The 23,908-nt window shown below is 43.4% G+C and overlaps 1 protein-coding gene across 1 annotated transcript in view; it reads left to right on the forward strand.

Moving 5' to 3' along the window:
• NUDCD1 (NudC domain containing 1) overlaps positions 1-23,908 on the forward strand; it is a 69,048-nt gene that overhangs the window by 13,049 nt on the left and 32,091 nt on the right. Inside the window, exons 3-6 of the mRNA XM_060243316.1 lie at positions 3,040-3,225; positions 7,251-7,434; positions 12,001-12,183; positions 16,239-16,449. Of these exons, the coding sequence (XP_060099299.1) occupies positions 3,040-3,225; positions 7,251-7,434; positions 12,001-12,183; positions 16,239-16,449 (764 nt within the window). The remainder of the gene's footprint in view (positions 1-3,039; positions 3,226-7,250; positions 7,435-12,000; positions 12,184-16,238; positions 16,450-23,908) is intronic.

The raw sequence follows: 23,908 nt of genomic DNA on the forward strand, positions 1-23,908 counted from the left end.
AACTGATGTTGAAAGTCTCTTTGACCCTGGAAAATGAGTACTGACTTCAGGATGGAGCTAATATTTAGGGGACAGCAAAGAAGTGGTTTGCAAATGAAATCAATCTCCATAGCCCTATCCATAACCACAGACTCATTTTAAAAGTTGACTATTGTAGTTCAGGTGCACTTGGGATTAAACACATCCACAAAATTCAGCTACTTTCTCTTATGTAAGAACAGACTTTGGTTCACATAACATAAAATTCAGTTTCTAGCAATAGTCAACCAGATGCTTTGGATGCATGCACCATCAATGCATACACTATTGAAGGGGGCGGGGAGAATATCAATGAAAACCAAAGATTCCCTTCCCCCTTCTTGATATGAGGTGGTGCCAAAGAAGTGTCCAATTAACTGTTGGCTTTGATATTTATAAACAGTTGTCTTTAGGTTTGCTTGTTTTATTCTTTGTCCCAATAGTGTCTGCTTGCAGGACCATATAATCTAAATCTGTGGTGCTTCTTGGTCTCCATTATGTATTACCTGAAGTCCACAGAGAGAGAGAGTTAGTGTGGTGTAATGGTTAAGAGTGGTGGTCTCTAATCTGGAGAACCAGGTTCGGTACTCCACTCCTCCACATGAAGCCTGCTGGGTAACCTTGGGCCAGTCACAGTTCTCTCAGAACTCTCTTGACCTCACCTACCTGTTGTGGTGAGAAGAAGGGTATGTGATTGTAAGCCACTTTGAGACTCCTTGAAGTAGAGAAAAAGGGGGCATAAAACCTATTCTTCTATTCTCTGTGGTGTGTGGGAATACAGAGACCAACATTCAGAATCTCCGGTCAGGAACCTCTCTGGGTAACTATGGACCACTCACAGATTAACCTTCCCTACAGAGTTAAGGTTTAGGAGGATAAAATGGAGGGTAGCTGCATATACACAGCTTTGAGTTTCTAATCAGAAGGTGGGATGAAAGTGTAATAACAGACTTTGAACTTTTCCATCATTTTGTGGAACATTTTTTAATCTCCCTTCCTCTGAACATCCAGTCTGGTGAAAAATTTTGGAGATATCAAAACTTGTTCTATGCTTCGTGTTACTTTGCTTGATTCTAATTAAAAGGTATTTCTCTGATGTGGTGAGCTAAAGTGAATTTTTTTTTAATTCTGTCATTCTTGATAATATTGATAGCCTCACAGTTAAGACCACAGTGTTCAGCTCTGAGGAAATTCCTAGAGACTTCTAGTTCAATCACAGGCACAAAACTAAATGCAGGGAACCTGCTTTAATCTTAGCTTGAAATGCACATCTGCGGAGGGTGGCATACCAATAATGAGTGGATTTCTCTTGTATGAACGAGTGAGGAGAAGGATGTGCTATAAAGATGAATGGCAATTTGTTTTTTTTAAATAACGTACTCTTCTTTCAGGTGAAAAGGGTATTTTTTTCTGAAGGCATTATCCTCTTCAAGCGTGTATTGCTAACCGTAACAGCAGATAACACTCAGTGTATGTTGAGTATATTGTCCAACACTGCCCCCTCCCCAAGGATGTAGTTGAAAGGAGACTGTTGAATGCTGAAGAAGATATTTCCTAGATTGGTGGTTGACAAACTGGCACCCATTTACAGACCGGCTTCGGCCCTCTGGTTGTCAGCTGTCCAGTTTTGGGAGCTGAGACCTCTTCTAGATGTATTGTGTTAACAGCTGTATAGTGATGTGGTCCTCAGCAGCTTACATCCTTCTAAATCCATTGGAGTCAGTAGACTTAGAAGGGTGTAACTCATAATTTAGGTTGAACGCATGAGGCTGCTTTATGCTGGTCTGTTAAAGTCAGTATAGTCTGCTTAGACTGGCAGTGGCTCTCTAAGGTCTCAGGCTGAGGTCTTTCCCATCACCTCCTACCTTTAAACTGGAGAGGCTGGGAATTGAACCTGGGACCTTCGGCATGCCAAGCAAACGCTGTACTACTGAGCCACAGTCCCTCACTGGTTTCATTGTGGCTCTTCTAAGTCCTTAACCCTTCTTGCGTATTGGTGAGGAATTAATGGTACAGTAGCAAATGGTTTTCTTGGTTTGCCATCACCCCTTTTTTGGTCACAAATCTCTCGTGACTTCAGCTCAGTCCATATGCTGCTCTTCTAAAGTGGGCATGGAGAGGTAGGAGCCATCCTCAGGCATTTCAGAATTCTCATACAAGGACAGCGGCTCTCTTCCACTAGTGCTGTGAATTGTCTACAGGGGTGTCAAACTCATTTGTTATTAGAGTCGGATCTGACATAAATGAGACCTTGTTGGGCCAGGTTATGTCGGGTTTGGCCGGGCCATGTCAGGCCAACAGGACACACACAAACACAAATAATTTTTTAAAAAATCTTAAAACATGCTTAAAATGTTAGCACTCATTGGTCTTAAAGATGCTTCCTTTGTATCTCTCTCATGCGATCCAGGGAACTGGACAAATGAAGCTCTGGCTCTTCCTTCCCCAGGGGACCAGAAGGGGAAGGAGCCTCAGCCAATAGAAGGAAGAGGGGCTTGGCTCAGTAGTTCTCTTGTGCAATTGAGAAAGTCTAGCAAAGCAAGCTCTCTCTCCCCCCTCCTCCCCAAGGGAGAACATAGAAGTTTTGCTCTTTAGCTGCTGTGCGATTGAGCAAGTCTAGCAAATCAAACTGCTTTGCAGAAGGAAGCAAGAGAGAGGGAGAAGGAAGCAAATGACAGCCAGTTATTTGGGAGCCTGATAGCCCACCGGGGGCCTGATTCGGCCCCCGGGCTGCATGTTTGGCATCCCTGGTCTACATCTTGAATCAGTGTCTAGATCTGGATTAATGCAAATCAGATGTTACCCCACCTCACCTCACCCCCCAAAGCTTCAACCAGAAAGTGTTAATCAGTTGCCTCTGACACAGTGGGCTGCAGAGCATAAAAGTTTATGCTAGAATAAAAATCCATATAATTGCTGCAAGAATATATTTGTGTGTTGTTCCTCAAAGATGCACTTATCTGCTATCTTCACATAATGATTTCAGTCCCCACCCCCCACCCCCTGGTCTCTCACTTACAGGATACTGCTTTGAAAAAGCCGCGAGAAGTGTTTAGGCTTCCTGCAGACTTGACAGCTTGTGATAATCGACTTTGTGCGTCGATGCATTTTGCGTCTTCTGCCTGGGTAACTCTTTCCGATGGAACGGGGAGGCTGTATCTGATCCGAACAGGCAAGCGTGGAGAAGATGCCTGTGAAAAATGGGAAGTGAGTCTTGAAAACATAACAGCTTCCCGTTGGCGTAGAAGTTTAAAATGAATGGTCTGTTGCTTCTATCCTTCACTGCTTGGAAGTGCTTAGGATAAAACTACAAGTGACTGCCTCTGCTACTTAATGCCTTCCGGGTTCTTAGCTGTCTTGAATTGCTTCTCAGATTTTTCATTGCGCAACTTTCCCCCCTTATTCTACTGGAGTACAGTCCAGAAAATGCATCAGTTTCACAATTGCTCTTGATTTTTTAAGAATGCTATAGTTTTTATAGTGAAGAAACTAGAGTGCCCCACTAAAGATCTGGAAGACTCCAATTCAAATTAATCACTCTGCCATGGAAGCCAGCTAGGTGACTTTTGGCCAATTTCACACTCCCAGCCTAACCTACATCAATGGGTTGTGAGGATAAAATGGAGGGGAGGAGAACAATGTATGCCATGTTGGGTTTCCATTGGGGGAGTAAGGTGGGGGATATAAATGAAGTAACTGAGGGCCAGTTTGGTGTAGTGGTTCAGATTGGTGGACTGTAATCTGGAGAACGGGGTTTGATTCCCCACTCCTCTACATGCAGCTGCCAGGTGACCTTGGGTAAGTTCTCTCAGAGCTCTCTCAGCCCCACTTATCTCACAAGCTGTCTGTTGTGGGGAGAGGTAGGGGATTGTAAACCACTCTGAGACTCCAAGTAAAGGGCGGGATATAAATCCAATCTCTACCTCCTCCTACTACTACAAGGCTATTGAGAATTTATTGCTGGAATCAACAAAACCCAGGCACTGTGGCACCTAGAAATTCAGTTGTGGTACTTAGTATTTTTATCTGTTGTTTTTTGTAAGCACCTTTTGGTAATTCTCTAAAGTACAGTTTATTCAGGTGAGCGATAAATCTTAACTTCTAGTTCACCACCCAGGCTATATCGCAAACCTTTTATGTTAGTTTTTTTAAAAAATGACAAGAAACTGGAGATTAGGTTTGATGATAGTAATAACAAGGATCATTAAAATACTAAACTCCAAAGGCTGAAAAATAAGGGTAGCTCCTAAACTTTGGGAACGTTTCCTAAACCAGAAGAAAAATAATTTGCTGTTGTATTTGAACTGGCAAACAATGGCCTATGCTTATCACCACCCTACCATTCTCAGGGTGCAAAGCAGCTTCGGGCTGTGGTTTGTAATCCTGGTTGACAGAATAATTGCATGCTGGAGTGTCTCAGTTAAGATATATCTAGAGAAGAAGAGATTGGATTTATACCCCACCCTTTACTACTTGAAGAAGACTCAAGAGTGGCCTTTCCCTCGCCACAACAGACATCCTGTGAGGTAGATGGGGCTGAGAGAGCTCTAACAGAAATTGCTCTTGAGCAGAACAGCTCTGTGAGAGCTTGTGGCTGACCCAAGGTCACATCAGTAGGTGCAGGAGGAGGAGTGTGGGATCAAACCCAGTTTTCCCAGATAAGAATCCGCACATTTAACCACTACACCAAACTGGCTCTCTAGGAAGAGAGGAAGTAACAACCCTGACCTGAATGGCCCAGGCTAGCCCAATCTCAGTCATATCTCAGAAGCTAAGCAGGGAAAACTCTGATTACTGTTTGGATGTGAGAGCACCGAGAAATTTCAGGGTTTCTCTGCAGAGGAAAGCAAACCACCTCTGCTTGTCTCTTGCCCTGGGGTCTCCTTAAGTCAGCTGCGGCTTGGTGGCCTACACACAGAGGAAGTAACTAATTACTCTGTGGCCCCGAAGATTTGTTCATGTCATGGCAGATCGTAGGGCTGGTTCCAGACTAAACTGGTGGTTTCCACTGATTTGTCCTTCCCAATGCAGAACATGCACCCCTGCTCTTTCTGAGGCTCTCCTGCCCTCCCCCCCTTGCAGGCAGCATTTACCAGGGGGCTGCAGCAGGATGGAGGAGGCGGGAAAGTTCAGTTTGCTGATGGAAAAATTAGCCTGTGGCTTGGCCAATACGTCCAAACCGTGCCTATGTTTAAGCAGGTCTATTTGCAGTTCATATTATACCTTCAAGAAGAAGTGGGATCACACCAGGGCCTGGAAGTCCAGTTATAAAATGAATGGTGGAGGCTCCAGCTTTTAACACACAGAAATAAAATTTTCTCTCCCCGCTCATAGTTTTTGGGTATAATTGCTATAAAAACTATTTAAATGTTACTAGTTACTAATCCCAGCGATAAAAGTATACCTGAGTTGAAACTGAGACATGAAACTTGTTTCTTTAAATTGTAAAGATTTATAGAATGCTCAAAAAAATATGTCTCCCGTTTACTGAGGTTATTTTTGTTCTTCGATGTGCACCTTTGCGTGCCGTTCACTTAATGTAGCTGGTTCTCGAAATGTGAAATTTGATTTGGTGCACAAGTCACTAGATCCACGGCCGAATTCATGAGGAGAGTTAAATATTATATGTGGCGGGAGGAAGTTTGCAAGCACTCCAGCATTAATTAGCTTTAGAGGGATGCTAATAATAACACTATATCAGCAGCATTTTTAGGCAATGTTATGAGTTCCATTTTCCTCTCTGGATTTCCCAGAAGCCCAGGGTCCCTGAGCAAAATCGTCAGAAATTCTGAATGACAAAATGTGTTCTTGCATCCTTGCACAGCCCAGAAATAATCTTTTTTTTAATTCTTCATGTCATGGTGAAAGGTATAGTAGTAGTAAAAATACGTAACAATACTATAGTCCTTTAGAGTTTTCAAAGCATTTCACATACAATAGCACAGTAATCTGTATGGTGACCCTGTAAGGCAAGTCAATATTATTATTCTCAGTTTGCAGAGCAACGTGCTGAGGCTTAAATAGTGCTTTTCCTAAGCCTGCTTTGGGAGTTCATGGACAAGGCAGAACTGGCACTAGGAATTTTCTGATTCAGTTTTAGTAGTGGCAGTTTCTTGACAGAAGTATATTTGTGCTGTGAAAGTGGAGTAAAATCTTCCCCTGAGTCTTTGACTGCCTGCCTTTTTCTGGGCTGCAAAAACAAACCAAAATGAAGGGATCCCCCAGTGTGAATACCCATCAGGAAAGAAAAACCACTGGGGAGTAGATCCATCAAATAATTATTCAAATATTCAAAATGTGCTTATAAGCATACATATATGTATTTGTTACACTATTCACAATGGCTTGCAGCAAGAGCCAAGCACAACATATACTAAAGCACAATGGTTCATTTAAAGGTGCAGTACATGTAAAACAACAAGAATCCCAAGCTGCACAGTTTTCAATAAGCAGTTCACAAAATAATTTTCCAGATAAAACAAAGGCACCAAAATGGTCCAAAAATTCTTCTAGTCAAATTGTAGGTATTCCAGCTACCAAGTGCCCCTGGAAGAAATTCACAAGCTGCACAAATCTCAGTAAGCAGTTCACAAAACAGTTTTCCAACTAACAAAAGGCACCGAACTATAAAAAAATCCTTCTAATCACACTGTAGGTCTTCTGGTTGTCAAGTGCCGCCAGAAAAAAACAAGGAGACACGTGTCCAGATTCTAAACACGTTTTGTTTCCTTTATTGATCATTTATTGGAACCCCAGCTTTTTGAAAGTTATGTCACAGCACCAGCTTCAGTCCTCAGGGTATAATGGGCACAGCTGAAGTTTCTGATAAGGCCCTCTCCAAAAATGGTGGCCATGTTATGCCCCTGTTGCAAAGCCTTGCCCCTCAGCTTGTTTCTGGTCCTTGAAAATGGGGAGATGGTCTATGGATACAGAGTCAGAGGTTTTGCGAGCTCCTATATCACCCACTCATTTGTTGACAGGACAGAACTAGAAAATAGATGAAATGTAAAAGCACTAGAATTAATTCTTCGTCCTCCTCTTTGTCTTTTTCCTTTTCTTCCTCTGTGGGAGAAGAGAAATCTCTTGAGTGTCTGTAATTCCTGACTTGAGTTAATGAGGTACTTCCTCCTGTAACCTTGTGTCTGACTCTGGACGTTCTGTTTCATTCAGAGTATACATTTGTGCATTCAGAAAGCACCACCATAGCTGAAGTGGCTCCATCTCTCTTTCAGATATTATTCAATGAAGAATTCGAGAGTCCCTTTGTTATTGTCCACAGCGTCTCCTTTGTGAAGGCCAATTCACATTCTGTAGGTGTACTGCTGCTGCGAGTGGAGAAGGACGAATTGGACGTGCATGGCAGCGGCTTCCACGTCTCATTGGAGTGGGTTACAATTAGGGAGGCGGTGAAAGAGGGTGAGTTGCCTGTGGGTTTTGGTTCTGCTTATGTGAAAGCGAAGCTATGATGACTAGCTGCTGATGCAGTTCTGAAGTTGCCGTTCCAGTTGTTCAGTGAAGTGTCAAGAATCCTGGGGCCTTTTAGTGGTCATACTGTCAGGCCTCATTTTGAGTGGGAGCTCACAGAAGCGAAGCTCCGGAACCTCTACATTTTATTGTGTTCTTTATGACCCCATCCCAATACTTGCTTCTGGGCTCCAGTGTACAAAACCCTTGTGAGAATTTTGCTGCACTCTAAGATTTGACAAACTTTCTAATATTCTTCCCCACAAAAAAAAATGGGGAAATAGCCAAAACATATAAAGCAGACAGATGGAAATCTTCATCATGCCACTGTGGCCACATAGGAAAAAAGGAATTTTTAAAGTATGATGGAAATAAGGTTTTATTATGACAGTTCTAATTCAAGAATCATTTTAAGGTAGATGCTGGGCTGATATAATTTAGAGCACTTTCCGGTGATGTCAGGTGTGTGGTATATGCAAATGAGTTTTGCTAATGAGCTCTGGCACCTCTTTTTCTACAAAATAACCCCTGCATACAGTTATCTGTTTTTAGGCTGTATTACTAATTCTTTTAAATTTTTAAATATATATTCTGTGAATGTATCTGTTTATCTATGATGTGATCTGCTCTGAGCCCATTCGTAAGGAGAGCAGAATACAAATCTAAACAAATAAATAAATAGTGTTGGTAAGTGAAAGGTAAAGCGTCTGTTTTGAGATTCTTGAAGCTTGCTGGAACCTTGAAAGGAGGTAGTGACCCTAAGCAGAATCAATTCGGAAGCCTTACAGACTTACTTCTGGGAAAACATTATTTGGAAGAGGCCAAATGCCATGAGAACATGAGTTCTGTGCGGTGGTGCCTCATCAGAATTTCTCAAGAGAAGCCACATCAAAGGTGCAGTGAGCATGCACCGAATGATCTGCTGAAAAATGAACCTTGAAGCGTATACACAGGGCTGCTACCAGTCCCTGCATTTCTTTCTCTTCTTTTTCCTGTACTCTATGGTATGATTTGTCATGGTTGGAGGATTCTCTTACCATTCCATTTCTCAAAATGCCACCCAAAGAAGTAGGGAACTTCTCAACATCAGTGCTGAGAGATGTAGAAGAGCAAGCTTGCCCAGGGGAACTTCATAAGAGTTGGTTGATTTGGAGGTGTTCCAACCTGCCTTACTAGTGTAATTTTGTTCTTTATTAAAATATTTATGCCTTTTCTCTTTGCCCAAGGAGGGTAATAAAAATGTTCATCCGAACTTAAAAACTGAAATATGCTTGCAATACCTCACTTGTCTTTGTAGCTGATAAAGGTTAGAGTGTAAAACAACTTTTTTTTAAAGAGAGCATCATCTTTTAAGGTTGGAAGGTTTGGAAAATAACCTTTTGGATCACGTTGGGATGTCTGGGATGAAAGACAAAAGGTGCATCAGAGTAAAATTGATTTTGAGTTTCTCAGTTTAATCAGTATATCTTCTTTCGGAAGAATATCTTCTTTCGATGCCCCAGCGTGTAAATTGTGGGGTCCAGAATCTGACACCTGAGAGCATGGGGGATTTAGAGAAATTGTGTTTTAACTTTTCTGTCTCCAGGCCAAATCAATAATCTGCCTGTGAGGAAACGTATCTCTGTGTGGTGATGTGTGATGGACATTATTTGATTTTTTTAAAACAAAAATATATATATATTTTTCTTTTTAGATTTATGTTCTTAAAATGTTTATACCTCTCTGGCCACAGTCCTGTATGCACTTACTGGGGAGTAAACAAGCATAGGATTAGGATGCATAACTCTGTTTGCATACTGCTTTTCTGATACTGGAATATGACTCTTACCATTCCTCCCTTTTCTTCTATTTTCATGTGTTTTCAAAACTGAAGCACTTGCAGTGCCTTGCAGAAATGGAAGGGCAATATTTGTTTATCTTAATGCTATTTACACAGTTTTTAGTCTTTGACATCTGTTCAGAGAGAGATGGAAGTTGGCTTTGTAAGAGGCACAAGCACTGGCCAATCCGTGCTGTGCGGATGCAGCTTCTAATGTAGACTGAAAGAACTGGATCCTTTCCTCCTCAAGCCCATACCAGGCAAGAAGGCTGTTTCTGTGCCTAAACAGCAGTGAGCCAGTTTTACATTCATAGCTGAAGCTGTGCATCTTCACCAACAAGAAGAACCCTGCTGTGTCCAATCAGTGATCCATCTAGTCCAGCATCCTGTTCCACACAGCAGCTGGCCAGTTACCCTGGAGGGCCAGCATACAGGCCATAGAGACTGAGCCCATCTCATAATGCCCCCCCCCCCCCCAAGCAGTGGTATTCAGAGGCTCAGTGTCCCTGCCTGTAGAGGTTCTCTGTAGTCAGCATGTCTGGTTGCCACTCTCCTCACATGGATGTCTTTACCCCCAAGTTTACAAAAATCAAATTACTATCAGAAATAAGCTTGTTACAAGACTGCTGCTCACTGCTGAAGGCAATCTGCCCCCGATAACATTTTTCATCCCAGAATCTCCTTCTCTGCACACAGCAAGAGCTCTTTTGCATCCCAAGTGAAGGTTGAGCGACAGTGTTAAACTTCAGTCTATCAGGACAAAAACAGACAGTGTCCTTGGATAATGGCTTCTGGGAACAGAAACTCCATATTATCTGGGAGTCTTGATATTTTGTCCTGGTTTACCTGCTGATGCACAGAGCCTTGCAGTAGAAATCAGCCTTTCCTTTCTCTGTTTACATTCCTGTGTTCCATAGCCCTGAGCTTTGGTGGCTATTGCGTTGGCACCTAATGTTATACATTTCCTTTAGGTATTTGAAACACAGCATTGCCAATACCTTTTACGTTTAAATAATGTTTTCAGGCTTGTTTTAATTACAAAACACAAAGAGAAAAATGTAGAAGGGGAGAAGCTGATAAGTAGCTTGAAGCCTAAATTAAAATTTTCCACTTAGAGGCAGCAGAAGGAATTTGTGATGTTATCTACCAGGATATTTAATGTGCAGCTGCTTCAGCCCAGGAAAAATAAGGTAAAATTGTGGTGCATGGACTTATTGTTGTGGAAAAACAATTTTTGTTATCATACTGCATTGATAAAGCTCCCTCTCTTTGTTTCATTAAAAAAGCTTAGTTTTTTTCAGTTCAAGTTCTTCAGTTTTAAAACTTTCAAAGAGAGGGAAGCGAGATGCAGAAAAAGAGGGTGAAGCAGGAGCTTACAGGTTCAAGCCTTGGACAGGGGTCTCAAGCATCTGGGAAGGCAATCCAGAAGATAAATACAAGGAAACATGAGAGACGCCTATTTGTGTCAGGACAGGAAGTTCAGGCAACACCAGTCTGAATGTCAGAGGGAACTTGCCAGTACTCCTATATGTATGCAGTGGATGCACACAGTGATTTTTGGGGCATGATAAGGAACCACACTCAAGGTATACAGTAGAACAGGGGTGTCACTCATTTGTTATGAGGGCCAGATCTGACATCAATGAGACCTTGTTGGGCCGGGCCATGTGTGCCATAAGGTGTAATGCCATCTAGCAGAGAGATAAACTTTATAAAGGACACAGACAAACATAATTAAAGATTATTTAAAAACGTAAGATATGCTTAAAACATTCGCACTTGTTGATCTTAATGGTGTTTTCATTGTATCCTATGGGATCTAGGGAACTGAGCAAAGGAAACTTTGTCTCTTTCCTTCCTTTCCTTGGGGACCAGGAGGGAGAGGAGTCTAAGCCAATAGAAAGGGGAGACACTTAGCTCAGTAGCTCTGCTGTGCGATTGAGCAAAGCAAGCTGTTATGCAGAAGGAAGCAAGAGAGAGGGTGAAGGAAGCAGATGACAGCCAGTTGCTCGGGGGCCTGATAAGAGCCCCGAGGGGGCGGGGCCTGATTCGGCCCCTGGGCCGCATGTTTGACACCCCTGCAGTAGAGAGTACTTCTCAAGGCAAGAACAATAGGGAAACAGATGCTGGCTTCAATTATAGTGTTGAAAGCTTTTTAAAAAGGAAGATTCCTTTTCCCCAGGTTTGGAGAAAAGGCAGAGGAATCCAGGTTATTATATGTACCCTGATTGACCATGGGGAAGACAGGTCCTGGAAAGCAAATCAGGAAAGGAGAGGAGGCTGCTGAGCAGAGATGGGGGTGTCCATGATAGTTACCTTCTCAAACAGGAGATTCCAACTAGGTTGTATAGGGTTGTTGTGTTCCAGCTAGCTTATTTTGGGTTCTTGTAATTGAAGAACTTTTAAAGCCGTGGACACTAACCTTGCCATCAGGAATGTTAACGAAGCAGATTATTGTTTTTATCTAAATGTACAGTGTCGCCCTTTGGCCCTGGGACCACAGCTAGCATAATACTGGTTTCTATTCCACTGTATGGAGATCCTCTTATGCTAAAATCTAATTAGATGGAGCAGTTTCGAGACGTCTGCTCAGACCTTGGTGTGCCTTGACTTTGGTTATTACAGGACAAGACAACCTGGGAGAGTACTGCATTAAGCTTGATCTTTATTCTTAGCCGAATGTTCTTCTTTTTTGTTAGGTGTCCTGGAGTATGAGGTTTCAATGCGTCAGGTTCTTCAAGGAAAGTCAGTTCCTCACTATGCAGCTATAGAACCCAGCGGTGATGGTCTGATGGTTATCTCTTACAAACCCTTCACGTTTATAAGCTGTGATAACAAAGATGAGGAAAGCAAAAAGGAGAAGGAGGAAGAAAAAAAGAAAGGTAACCCTGGTTTCCTTTTTCCTTGTACCCTTTAAAAGATCAATAAAGTTGGTTTTTCTTTGGCGGTAGCGGGGGGAAAACCCTGATTTCCTGATCTCATACACACACACACCCTATCAGGCTAGCAAAAACCCACTCAGATGCATCTTGCACTGCTTCTGCAAGATGTTCCAGTTCTGGCTTTAGCGTATCTCCAGGGCAGCATTTTCTGTTGTTGTAGGGCAGCTGCTGAATGCAATTAAGAGCATAAGAAAAGCCATGTTGGATCAGGCCAATGGCCCATCCTGTCCAACACTCTGTCTCACAATGGCAAAAAAACCCAGGTGCCAACAGGAGGTCCACCAGTGGGGCCAGGACACTAGAAGCCCTCCCAGTCTTGCCTCCCCCAAGCACCAAGAATACAGAGCATCACTGCCCCAGACAGAGAGTTCCAACAATACCCTGTGGCTAATAGCCACAGATGAACCTCTGGTCCATATATTTATCCAATCCCCTTTTGAAGCCATCTATGCTCGTAGCTGCCACCACCTGTGGCAGTGAATTCCATGTGTTAATCACCCTTTGGGTGAAGAAGTGCTTCCTTTTGTCAGTTCTTACCCAACTGCTCAGCAATTTCATTGAATGTCCACGAGTTCTTGTATTGTGAGAAAGGGAGAAAACCACTTCTTTCTCTACCTTCTCTATCCTTTGCATAATCTTGTAAACCTCTATCACGTCACCCCTCAGTCAACGTTTCTCCGAGCTAAAGAGCCCCAAGTGCTTTAACCGTTCTTCATAGGGAAAGTGTTCCAACCCTTTAATCATTCTAGTGTGCTCTAGCGACCTTAACATGATGCAAGAGGGGTTGTTGAAAAGAAGTCATAATGGAACAAAAGATGTGCTGTCTCAAGTACATTGGGACCAGCTGTTTGCACAGGTTGCCATCAGATGAGATAGGCTACTCCTGTAGATGCTGGAGAACAAATGCAGTGAGTTGTTATTCTCATTTGATTCTCGTGCACCCCACCTTTCTCCCTAGCGGGGACCCAAAATAGCTTTCATCATTCTTTTCTTTTCCATGCTATCCTCACAAACAACCCTATGAGGAAGGCTAGGTTGAGAGAGTTTGACTGGCCCAAGGTCACCCAGCGAGCTTCCATTTCACAAATGAAGATTCAGACCTGGGGCCTTTCAGATAGTAGTGTGATGCTGTGAACCACCACACCACATTTGTACTGGAAACACAAGTTCCCAACAGTTGGAAGAGAGACAAATGCCCTTCAGAAAATGGTTCTGCCCTGGGTGAAATTTACAAACCACCACTGAGGACAGTTCAACACACAGCAGTAAGAGCATCTAGATTTCAGATTACAATACATGAATAAGGATTACCAGGTCAGTCTTATCCTGGTTTGGATGGTCCAGGCAAACCCAGTTCAGATCTCAGAGGCTGAACAGGGTTGGCCCTGATTAATACTTTGATGTGAAACCACCAAGGAAGTCCAGGTTGCTGTGCAGAGGCAGGCAGTGGCAAACCACCTCAGTTCATCTTTTGCCTGTAAAAACTCCACAGGGTTGACAGAAGTTGGCTGCAGCTTGATGACATTTTCCGCCACTGTCGCCATCATCAGACTGAACTTGGAGAAAATACCACCTCCTTATTAGGCAGAATCAGTAGAAGACATTCTTGACTACTTCCGGAACTGTAACCTTATATGGAACAGAGATGAATCCTGGAAAACCTATTTTAGACCTGAGTAATGACACCATAGTTCCTTTTTTATTATACCAGTGCAAATGTGTTTAATCTTTAAGCAGTGTCTTCTAATTTGTACAGTAAAACAGATCACTGTTGATGGCTAAATATAAAATGTCTCCAAATCATGTGGTTCGCTGCCAGTTCACAAAACGTTTCTTCTGGTGCAACCCTTTACAGATTTGGTATGGTGACGTAGTCTAATCTCATTAAAACCAAAAGGCCTAAACTGGAATAATTCTGCACTATTCAGGTGTTTTCATACTGGAAGAGTGGAGGTAGGATTGCCTATGAAAATAGCTGCAAGTTCACATTTGGCTTTGAGACAACCAGTTAACACAAAAAGTAATTCCTTTTTAATTCACCCTTAGCTCATGCAATGCTACATGGGAGAAGCAAGTCCAGCTTCACTTCGTACACCATATATCACTAAATCTGCCTGCTTATAAAGAGTAAAATGTAGAAGAATTAGTTGTTCTTCAAAACATGATGAGTTCACAAGGTAATTGTCTCAGAGATGAAACCCTCAGGGACTGATCTTTTCTCTATGACGCAGAAACATACCCTAAAAAAGAGGGACTGTTCTGATAACAGTCAGTCTTGCAAAGGCCAAATCCAGAGTTGTGATGCTATCTGACATAGTATTTTGTGCACTCCGTAATGTTAGATGTGAACGGTCCACTTCTCCCCCCTCCATGCAAGATGTCAAGTTATCAGCTCAGGTAATTGTCGATGTGAAGCTTATTTGAAAGGCTGAATAACCTGATGGCCATTACCTGAGGCCATGGCAGCCTAACGCAGGTATGCCTCAAGACATAAACTGACAACCTGCAGAGGTTAGCAAAAATCGTTTCCTCTCTGGTAGCATTTCAGATAATTGATTATATGAAGAGGTTTTGACTTCCAAAGCCATGGGGAGTGTTCAGGGTGCCAGGCGTGATAAGTTGACAGGCTAATCTATCATGGTACATCTAGGATTTGTGCTAAAGCCTTTCCTCTGCATAGAAACCTTGTACTTGTTCTTAGACATCTGTTCTGTGTTTAGATACTGATAATTGACCTGTGTCCATCCACTCTGTTAAGCCGTGTCGGACATCTTCCTGCAGCTTAAGAGCCTCTTCCACCAGAGATCAAGCCACTTAACTTGGCGGAAGGCTCCTTTGGCTAGAGAGAGACTTCAACCTTGATGGGACAGGAGGGGAGAACATGGGCCATTCTTTTCCCCTGGATTTATAATGAAGGAACAGCCACATGGCTAATTGAGTGGCAGTTAACCTTTTTAACAAGTGCAGCATGGAGTAGTTGAACTGCCGTGTATTTGCAGTCTCATGCCTCAGAGGGTGTCATTTTGAGCCTGCTGAGTCAGGGAACATGTAGCAGGGTGTAGTGGAGAGACAGCCGGGAATGTACATATTCTTAGCTTTGTGCTGGGGAATGCTTTGTTATGGTCATAGAGTGCCACTGATCTCTGCTGCCTGTGCCGTTTGTGGCATCCATTCTGTAGGTCTTCTAGTCGCAGTGCAGCTTGGTGTGTGTAATAAAGGAGAGTATATTAAGTTGATGAAAAATAGAATGCATTAGTGTTTCGGGTCCTGAAGACTAACATTACTGTGACGAACCCCTTTGTCTGTACTCCACTACATATATTTCCCTGCCAATGATGTGGAGATGGCCTTGGGAAAACACATGGTGATGTTAGGACCCAGGTATATATAGTCACAGCTACTCGGTTGCTTCCTAGAAAAATAATGCTGCCCCAGTGACTTGGGTTGGTTTGTGCTTGCAAGAGGCCCTTACTGAACAGGGGCATCACAGATTCCAGCTATTGAAGCTCCAGGCTGATGGAAGAAGGCTGTGAGAGTGGAGAGCTTGACATCTAGGATCCTTCCTTCACTCATCCCCTTTACCAGCTATCTGTCTGTTTTTGCCAGGCCCCAACAGATGGCACAGCATTTCATGAATTTCATTTACGAAAAGATAAGAATGGAGTTCCCAGTGGAATTGCGCATCTTGACGACTTTTAATTTAAGAAAAAATGATAGATGTTAAGTGTGACCGACTTTCGGACTCAGTGTGGCTGAAGAGCAGATTATAAATGAATAAAGTCTCAACATTTGTGGAGGAGAAGTGCCCAAGGGGGAGACATGAGTGCCACTTTGCCCTGTGTAGAAAGTAACTACTGTATTTTCTGGCTGGCATCATTAAAGCTTCACAGTGAAAACAGAATTGGCTTTCCGAACACTTCCCCACCAGTCTTCCTCATTAAATCTTCTCAGGGCTGCAGCCAGTGATGTATTCTCTTCCGTGTTTCTGTTTGTAGATCCCCTCTACTACTGGCAACAAAGTGGAGATGATTTGACAGTCACTTTTCGGCTACCGGAAGAGTTCACAAAGGAGGACATACAAGTTCGCTTTTCTTCGGATAGTATCAGTGTGGCACTGAAAGATCCACTCCTACCTGTGTTGGAAGGAACCCTTTATTCATCAATTGACCATGAAAGCTCAACATGGATAATTAAAGAAAATAACAGGTATTTATTGCAATACTTCATAACCTGGTTAATGTTGTGCCCAGGGATGCCAGCCTCCAGGTGGGACCTGGGGATCCCCCAGAATTACACCTCATCTCCAGACTACAGTGATCAGTTCCTCTAGAGAAAATGGATTCTTTGGAGGGTGGAGTCTATGGCATTGCTCTATACTGAGGTCTCGGTCCTCCTTAGGCTCCATCTCCAAATCTCCTAGAGTCTCCCCTTCCATCTGCTGGTGGCCAGGGAAGACCTGGTAACTCTAGTTAACAGAGCAAACAAGTAATCCAGGTTTGATTTCCAAACCTTTTGTAATTGTTTGGCTTCAATGCCAGTGCAGCGAGTGGATGGCTGATTTATTGTTCTGAAATTGCTGGGTGATGCCACATTTTGTACAATTGGCCATAGATAACGGCACATTCCTATCATGCCATCTCTATGACTATGCCTGCAGTTGAGTAAGCCATAGGACCGTGCCATGTGCTTCAGATAGGCTTCGCATTTCCTTCTCCATGCCTTCTTTTTTTGTGTGTGATAACAGTCTATATGCATAGAATGAAATCCAGGCTGTCTCTGAAAATTAGCAGGGTTATGCAGAGGGGGGCAGCATCCCTCCATTGTTGCAAAGCTGTCTGAATTGTATGTATCCAGAATAATTCTTCATAGTTTGATTTTTAGTAAAGGGCAGAGTAGGCATCATCACACACTTGCCCTATATCCATGTTCTCATATGCGTGTTTACCTGTTATGTAAAAGCAAGTTTCTGTTCATGCCACTGCACCAAAATATGAAACCCAGCCTGTCACATAATCAGTACCTTGGGAACCCTGGAAACACTGCCTCCGAGCCAAGTGCAAAGGGCTGAGCTTCCCGATTATTATAGCCCTCCCATGTATGCATGTTCTTAGCTTGTAAGAGCAGTCTCAGCATGCAGGTAGGATTTGCATCACAGTCTAACAGGAAATAAACATTATTTGCATCACAATCTAACAGGAAATAAACATTATTATTAAAGGTAAAATTAGAGCATATACATGGAAAGTGGCTGCCATACCTTGTGGATACAGATCTAAGGAAAATAATATAAAAACATGAGTCCCAGCATAGATCACACATCCTAGCTAAGCATTTGAACAAAAAGCAAAGGAAAATTCTACCTTTTAAACATTTCTGTCTGTTTTGGTGATCATCTACCCCTAAGCCAAAATTTGAAATCCCCCTTATGGCAGATATTCCAACCTCCCCTCCCCGCAATCGGATTGCCTGTCATATAGCCCATTTCTACACACACACCAGGTTTTTATGTCTAGCATTTGTTTCCTTCATTGGACATATAGACCAGATGGGCTTTCTCCAATGGAAAACCAATTCCTGTTTCTCCTGACTCTCTGGTGAATTTTATGGCAACTATTTTGCAGAAATAAACAGTCATCATGATTTCACAATCTGCCTACACAACAGGCATTGGCATATATTGGACGCTTTGTGAAATCTTAGTGTTAAACTTGGGTCCAAAGTCTTTTATGCTTGTTCTTAGAGAATCTTAGCTTAGCAGCACTTGCATTAAACAATAAGAGGAAGTTAGGAGAGTTGCAAATGGGATCCCATTGCCGTAGCAAGAAAGGCAGCTCCCAAACTCATTTCTCTTGCTGACACAGTTCTAAAATTTGGACTGCTCTTTCATTTGGCAGTGGCTTCAGGGGCTGCCATGTCCCTGTCTTCAAATTCCACTGCCATTTTTATTCCTCTGAGTGGGTCCAGGTAGGCCTGTTGCATTGTTCATGGGTTTTAAAACCCCTCGCTTGGTATTTTTTACTGCACACGGGGAGCTTGGTTGTCTGTGTTATCTAGCACAATCTTATTTCTTTGAGATGCAGAATATTATGAATGAAAAAAAATATATTTTAAACCACAGGATGAATTGATGGCATATGATTTTTGAAAATATAGTTTCATATTGAAATAAGTTAATGTAGCTACCTAAGTATGGGCCTCGACCAGGTTCAGCCCGTGCCTCTCTTCCCCCCCTTCAGGAAATTCAGATCTATAGCCCTGTTCCTGTTTTTCTGATCTGAGTTGCCAGAGCAATGCAGAAATACTTGGTTCACTATGTAGTCGAAACTACACAGCCACCACGGTGTACTGGTTAAGAACAGCAGACTCTAGTCTGGAGAACCAGGTTCAATTTCCCACTTCTCCACACGGAGCCTGTTGGGTGACCTTGGGCCAGTCACAGTTCTCTCAAAACTTTCTCAGCCCCACTTATCTCACAAGGTGCCTGTTGCAGGGAGAGGAAAGGGAAGATGATTGTAAGCTGCTTTGTGACTTCTTAGTGTAGGGGAAAGTGGTATATAAAACCCAATTCCTCCTCCTTCACCAGCCAGCCGCCTCAGTGTGCTTCCAGCTGCAAAAGAACTTTTTTTTAATGCAGCCACACTGAGATAAGTGGTCCTCATCTATATCCATTCTCAATGGAACAAGCATCTGGCATTCTCTGTTTCAGGATCCAGTGCTGACTTGTGTTAAAAAAATGTGCTACACATACAGTGCTATTGGAGAAGCGCCTCCTCTCTGCTATTAACCAACCGATTGCTGCTTTTGATTAATGTATGGCGGAGTGGATTCCCACTGTGTGAGATTGTTTCTCCTGCTTTCTCTGCAAAATGGCCCGTTGCCTTCCCAAAGCAGTTGTGACATTTCCCCAAACTTGATGTTGACTTTTTGCTTGGAGACATTGAGAGACGTGCATTAAGCTGAAATGAAAAATGAGGTTCTGCCGGTGTTCCCACTGTGTGAGTTCCCCATTGGGGATCAGTCACAAATCAATCCCCTTCTTTACCTAATTGGGAGTCAGTTCTGTTCTGCACTTGCTATTATCTTATTTTGTTGGCTTTCGGTGCCTTTATGCAAACTTGTGCAGCTGCTAAGAAGGATTGCCAAAGACACAGCCTCACCATGAAGCTGCTCGGAATGTCTGTTTCCAAACGATTCAGTGTTATTCCCCCGCTGTTATGAATTTGGAGTTTTGTCTCTCTCCTGCCTGCAGTCTGTCTTCCAGGCAGACCTTTGGTGTTGGATTTCCTTATGTCACCTGCTGGCAAACAGCTACTCTCATCTGCTTTGTGTACTGTTGTGGAAAGAGAAAAGTGAATGAAAATGACAGAGGAAAAAGATCTATGCACTGTTAAAGCTAGCAGCAGGTCTTAGGACTTGGAGCTATGGCTTCCCAATGTGGTTTGCTTTCCTACAGAAGCCAGATACCCTGAGGTAAACCTGTGTATGATGAGAAGCAACATTCCTTGCGGAGCTTTCCGCTTTAATTTACTGGTGCTGTGTCAGTATTCTGTGCAGGGATTGCACTTTCTGAAGATCAAGCCACATTTATTTATTTGGGGTGTTTCTGCCCTGCCTCTCCAGAGAATCTTACCCGAAGCAGTGAACCACAAAAACAACACAGTTGGTTTAAAACAATTCTTTCCTTGAAATTCTCATCAGTAAAACCATCAGCAATCAGCATTATAAAAGGTTACAGGCCAGAAAGAGGGAATTAAAATATCAAAAGCAGGTATAAAAATGTAAAAAACCTGCAGGAGGAGATAAATGTTTTCACCTGGTAATTAGGTGGGTGCTAGGCAAGAGCCCCGTGGCGCAGAGTGTTAAAGCTGCAGTACTACAGTCCTAAGCTCTGCTCACGACCTGAGTTCGATCCCCGCAGTAGCTGGGTTTTCAGGTAGCCGGCTCCAGGTTGACTCAGCCTTCCATCCTTCCGAGGTCGGTAAAATGAGTTCCCAGCTTGCTGGGGGGGAAGTGTAGATGACTGGGGAAGGCAATGGCAAACCAGCCTGTAAAAAGTTTGCCGTGAAAACGTTGTGAAACCAATGTCACCCCAGAGTCGGAAATGACTGGTGCTTGCACAAGGGACCTTTCCTTTCCTAGGCAAGCTGAAAGGAATAGCACATCCCATAACTGAAGAGCCACCAGTGAGAAAGCCCTGTCTCTGCTCGCTGCTGGCCACACTTCTGTGGCTGGAGGCATTTCTAGTAGGGCTTGCAGTGATGACCTTGATGGGGTAGAGGGTGGTCCTGCTAGTTCTCCCCCTGCCCATTTCTATCACTATTCCGACTGCCAAACAGAGCCCTAAAAGTTCTGCAAGTATGCTATAAAACATTGCTTTTCCAAGTGGAGAATGTAAATGCAAGACACAAAGAACTGAGGCGGAGTGGTGTGGAAACAGCAGGAAAGTCGGTATTTAATGAAGATGGGTGGGTACGGCTTTGTCTAGCAGCTGTGGAGAAATTGGACGATGAGGCTACAGAAACTACTTACAAATTTTAGAGAGACCAAAGGCAACTGCCCCAGGTGGCTTTGTTTAGAACTTTGTTATCATTTATTGAAACAACCACACGTAAAAATTTTTGATTAGGAGTTCCAATAATATCTAAATCAATCAAATGCAGTCCTAAATAAACTATCTTCATCTTCCTCCTAAAGATTGACATTGAGGGGGCCAGGTGCACCTCTCTGAGGAGGTTGTTCCATAATTGTTGGTCTGCCAGTGTAAAGGCTTTCTCTCATGTACCCCCCCCCCCAAACAAACATCTTTAATTTGTGGGACAGACAGGAGGGGGTAACTCCCTGTGACCTTCATTCCCAGGCAGGGGCATATGGGAGAAGACTTGGTTCCAAGCCATGAAGGGCTTTAAAGATCGAAACTAACACCTTGAATTGCATTCAGGAGTGGATCAATAGCCAGTATAAATGCTGCAGTGTGAGGGACATGTTCTCCCAGTAGGTGACCCCAACCTGGAGTCCAGCTGTAGCATTCTGCCCTAGCTGCAGCCTCCAAACTCTTTAAAAGGGTAGACCCAAGTAGACTACATTGTAGTAGTCCAGTTTGAATGTAACCGAGACATGGATAATTGTGGCTAGATCTAAGTGACCCAGGAATGGATGTAGCTGATGCACCAGCCAAAGCTGAGCAAAAGCACTCTGGACCACAACAGCTAGCTGATTTTCTAAGTGTCCATAGTGTTGAGTGGTTCTCCTAAGCTACAAACCTGGCTTTTTAAAGCAGAGTATAACCCCATCCAAGATAGGAAAGAGTAATACTTGGTCTGCCTTTCTACTACTGGGAAATCCTTTCTACTACTGAAAAACTGAAATACTTGGACCGATTTCCCACTCGCCTTATGCTGCTGTCAAGCTCCTCTTCTCAGTGAGGCTTCCCTCTGATTTCACACTATCTGCCCCAGAGCGGCTTTTTTGCATGGCAAAGAGAAACTGGTTTTTAGAGGTTTCTCTTTGCTGTGCGAAAAAGCTGACGCTGGCTGAAGTTCCGGGGCAGATAGAGTGAAATTGGAGGGAGGCCCCATTTGAGAAGAGGAGCTTGACAGCGGCGTAAGGCGAGTGGGAAGTCGGTCTTGGTCTGCCCACGGCTTTTTTTGAGTGAGAAAAACAGTGGCAGCACAGTACAGAATATTAACCCAAAAAACTATACAAAAAATACCAAACACTTGGATTGAGCAGGAATGCAGTTTTGGTTGGCTTGAAGAAGAAGAAGATGAAGATATTGGATTTATACCCCGCCCTCCACTCCAAAGAGTCTCAGAGCAGCTCACAATCTCCTTTCCCTTCCTCCCCCACAACAGACACCCTGTGAGGTGGGTGGGGCTGGAGAGGGCTCTCACAACAGCTGCCCTTTCAAGGACAACCTCTGCCAGAGCTATGGCTGACCCAAGGCCATGCTAGCAGGTGCAAGTGGAGGAGTGGGAATCAAACCCGGTTCTCCCAGATAAGAGTCCGCACACTTAACCACTACACCAAACTGGCTTGGTATTGGGGGTGTGGCCTAATATGCAAATGAGTCCCTGCTGGGCTTTTTCTACAAAAAAAACACTGTATGAAACAGTGGTGATGTCAGGGGGTGCAGCCTAATATGCAAATGAGTCCCTGCTGGGCTGCTTCTACAAAAAAGCTCCGTATGAAACAGTGGTGATGTCAGAGGGTGCGGCCTAATATGCAAATGAGTCCCTGCTGGGCTTTTTCTACAAAAAAAGCCCTTGGTTTGCCTTTCCACTAATGCAGAGAATCTTCCTTTACCTTCATCCATTTTTATGCTGTTTATGACAAACAGCTTATTTTAATGGCTTCTTATTTCTGTATTGTTTTAACTGTAAGTTGCCTCAAGCAGAATTCAGAGGAGATGGCATAGAAATATTCTAAATAAATAAATTTGCCCTCCATGCCATTCCTGGGCTCCCCTTTCTCTCTCTCTCTCACACACACACACACACACACACACACACACTCCTCAGCTCCTCAGGAGCAGCATTTCAGGGAGATGAGTGGCCTGCAGCGGGAGCAGGGGAGACAAGGAAAGTGCTGATGGAAGTGCCTTTCCTCAGCAGAAAATTTAATCCAGCTACAACTCAGACTGATTTCGCACTCACCTTACTCCACCCTCATGTCCATCTCCTCCGTGCGGCGTCCTCCTGATTTCCCACTATTTGTGCCGGGTCTGTAGCAAATATCACAGTTTTCGTGCAACAAACAGAAACTGCAAAAAACCAGTTTCCGTTTGCTGTGCAAAAACCGCGATGTTTGCTGCAGCCCCGACGCAAATAGTGGGAAATCGGGAGGATGCCGCGTGGAGAAGACAGACGTGAGGGCAGAGTGAGGTGAGTGCAAAATCGGCCTCAATATATATCAGATATCCTCCTTAGGATATCAGTGGATATTTTCTGGGCACATTCCTTCCCTCCCCCCCCCCCCCCCCGCAACTCCAGTGTAAGAGCAAGAGGTTGTCTTGGATACTCAGAGTGAGAGCAGCTTTTGTTGCACTGTATGCTGGTGAACAAATCCATGTGGTTGCCTACAAAAGACAGCATCAGGTGGATGTTAATGTTGTGTGTTAAACTATTTAATGAGGATGAACACGAAACAATGTTTTTCATTAAGCTGTGGCAGTGTTGGGTTTCTGTTTTAACCAAGGCAATAATGTTTACACTTGGAATCCATGCTGATGGAGCAGTGAAGCGATTTAAATCATTTTCGGGAGAATTTAGGGGATTATACTGTTGCTTCAGAGGAAATCTCCAGAACTAATCCAAATAATGAGGGGGAAATGACAAAGCTGGGGGGGGTGTCCAGGGATTGGATTTGGCCAGCTTTTCCATTGCTGTAAGGGAGGGGGTCCCCTTTGACCAGAGGGAGGGAGGGAGGAAGGAACTATGCTAGGCATCTTGGGGTCTACATAGCCAAAATGCAAGTGGAATAAGAATGTTATAAGGAGAGGAACTGGGTGAGATGGCGCCCTCCCAAATGTTTCAGTGTAGGGAACATCCAAACATTAAAAAACATAAGTGTTTAAAATAGGTATATAATTCAATAAAAACATGTACACATTACAATTGTAATAACCAAGGAGAAGCACTAGGAAGAGTTCCTGGGGGTACACCAAACA

The sequence above is a fragment of the Heteronotia binoei genome, chromosome 7 (genome assembly GCF_032191835.1).
Source record: "Heteronotia binoei isolate CCM8104 ecotype False Entrance Well chromosome 7, APGP_CSIRO_Hbin_v1, whole genome shotgun sequence".
Lineage (NCBI taxonomy): Eukaryota > Metazoa > Chordata > Lepidosauria > Squamata > Gekkonidae > Heteronotia > Heteronotia binoei.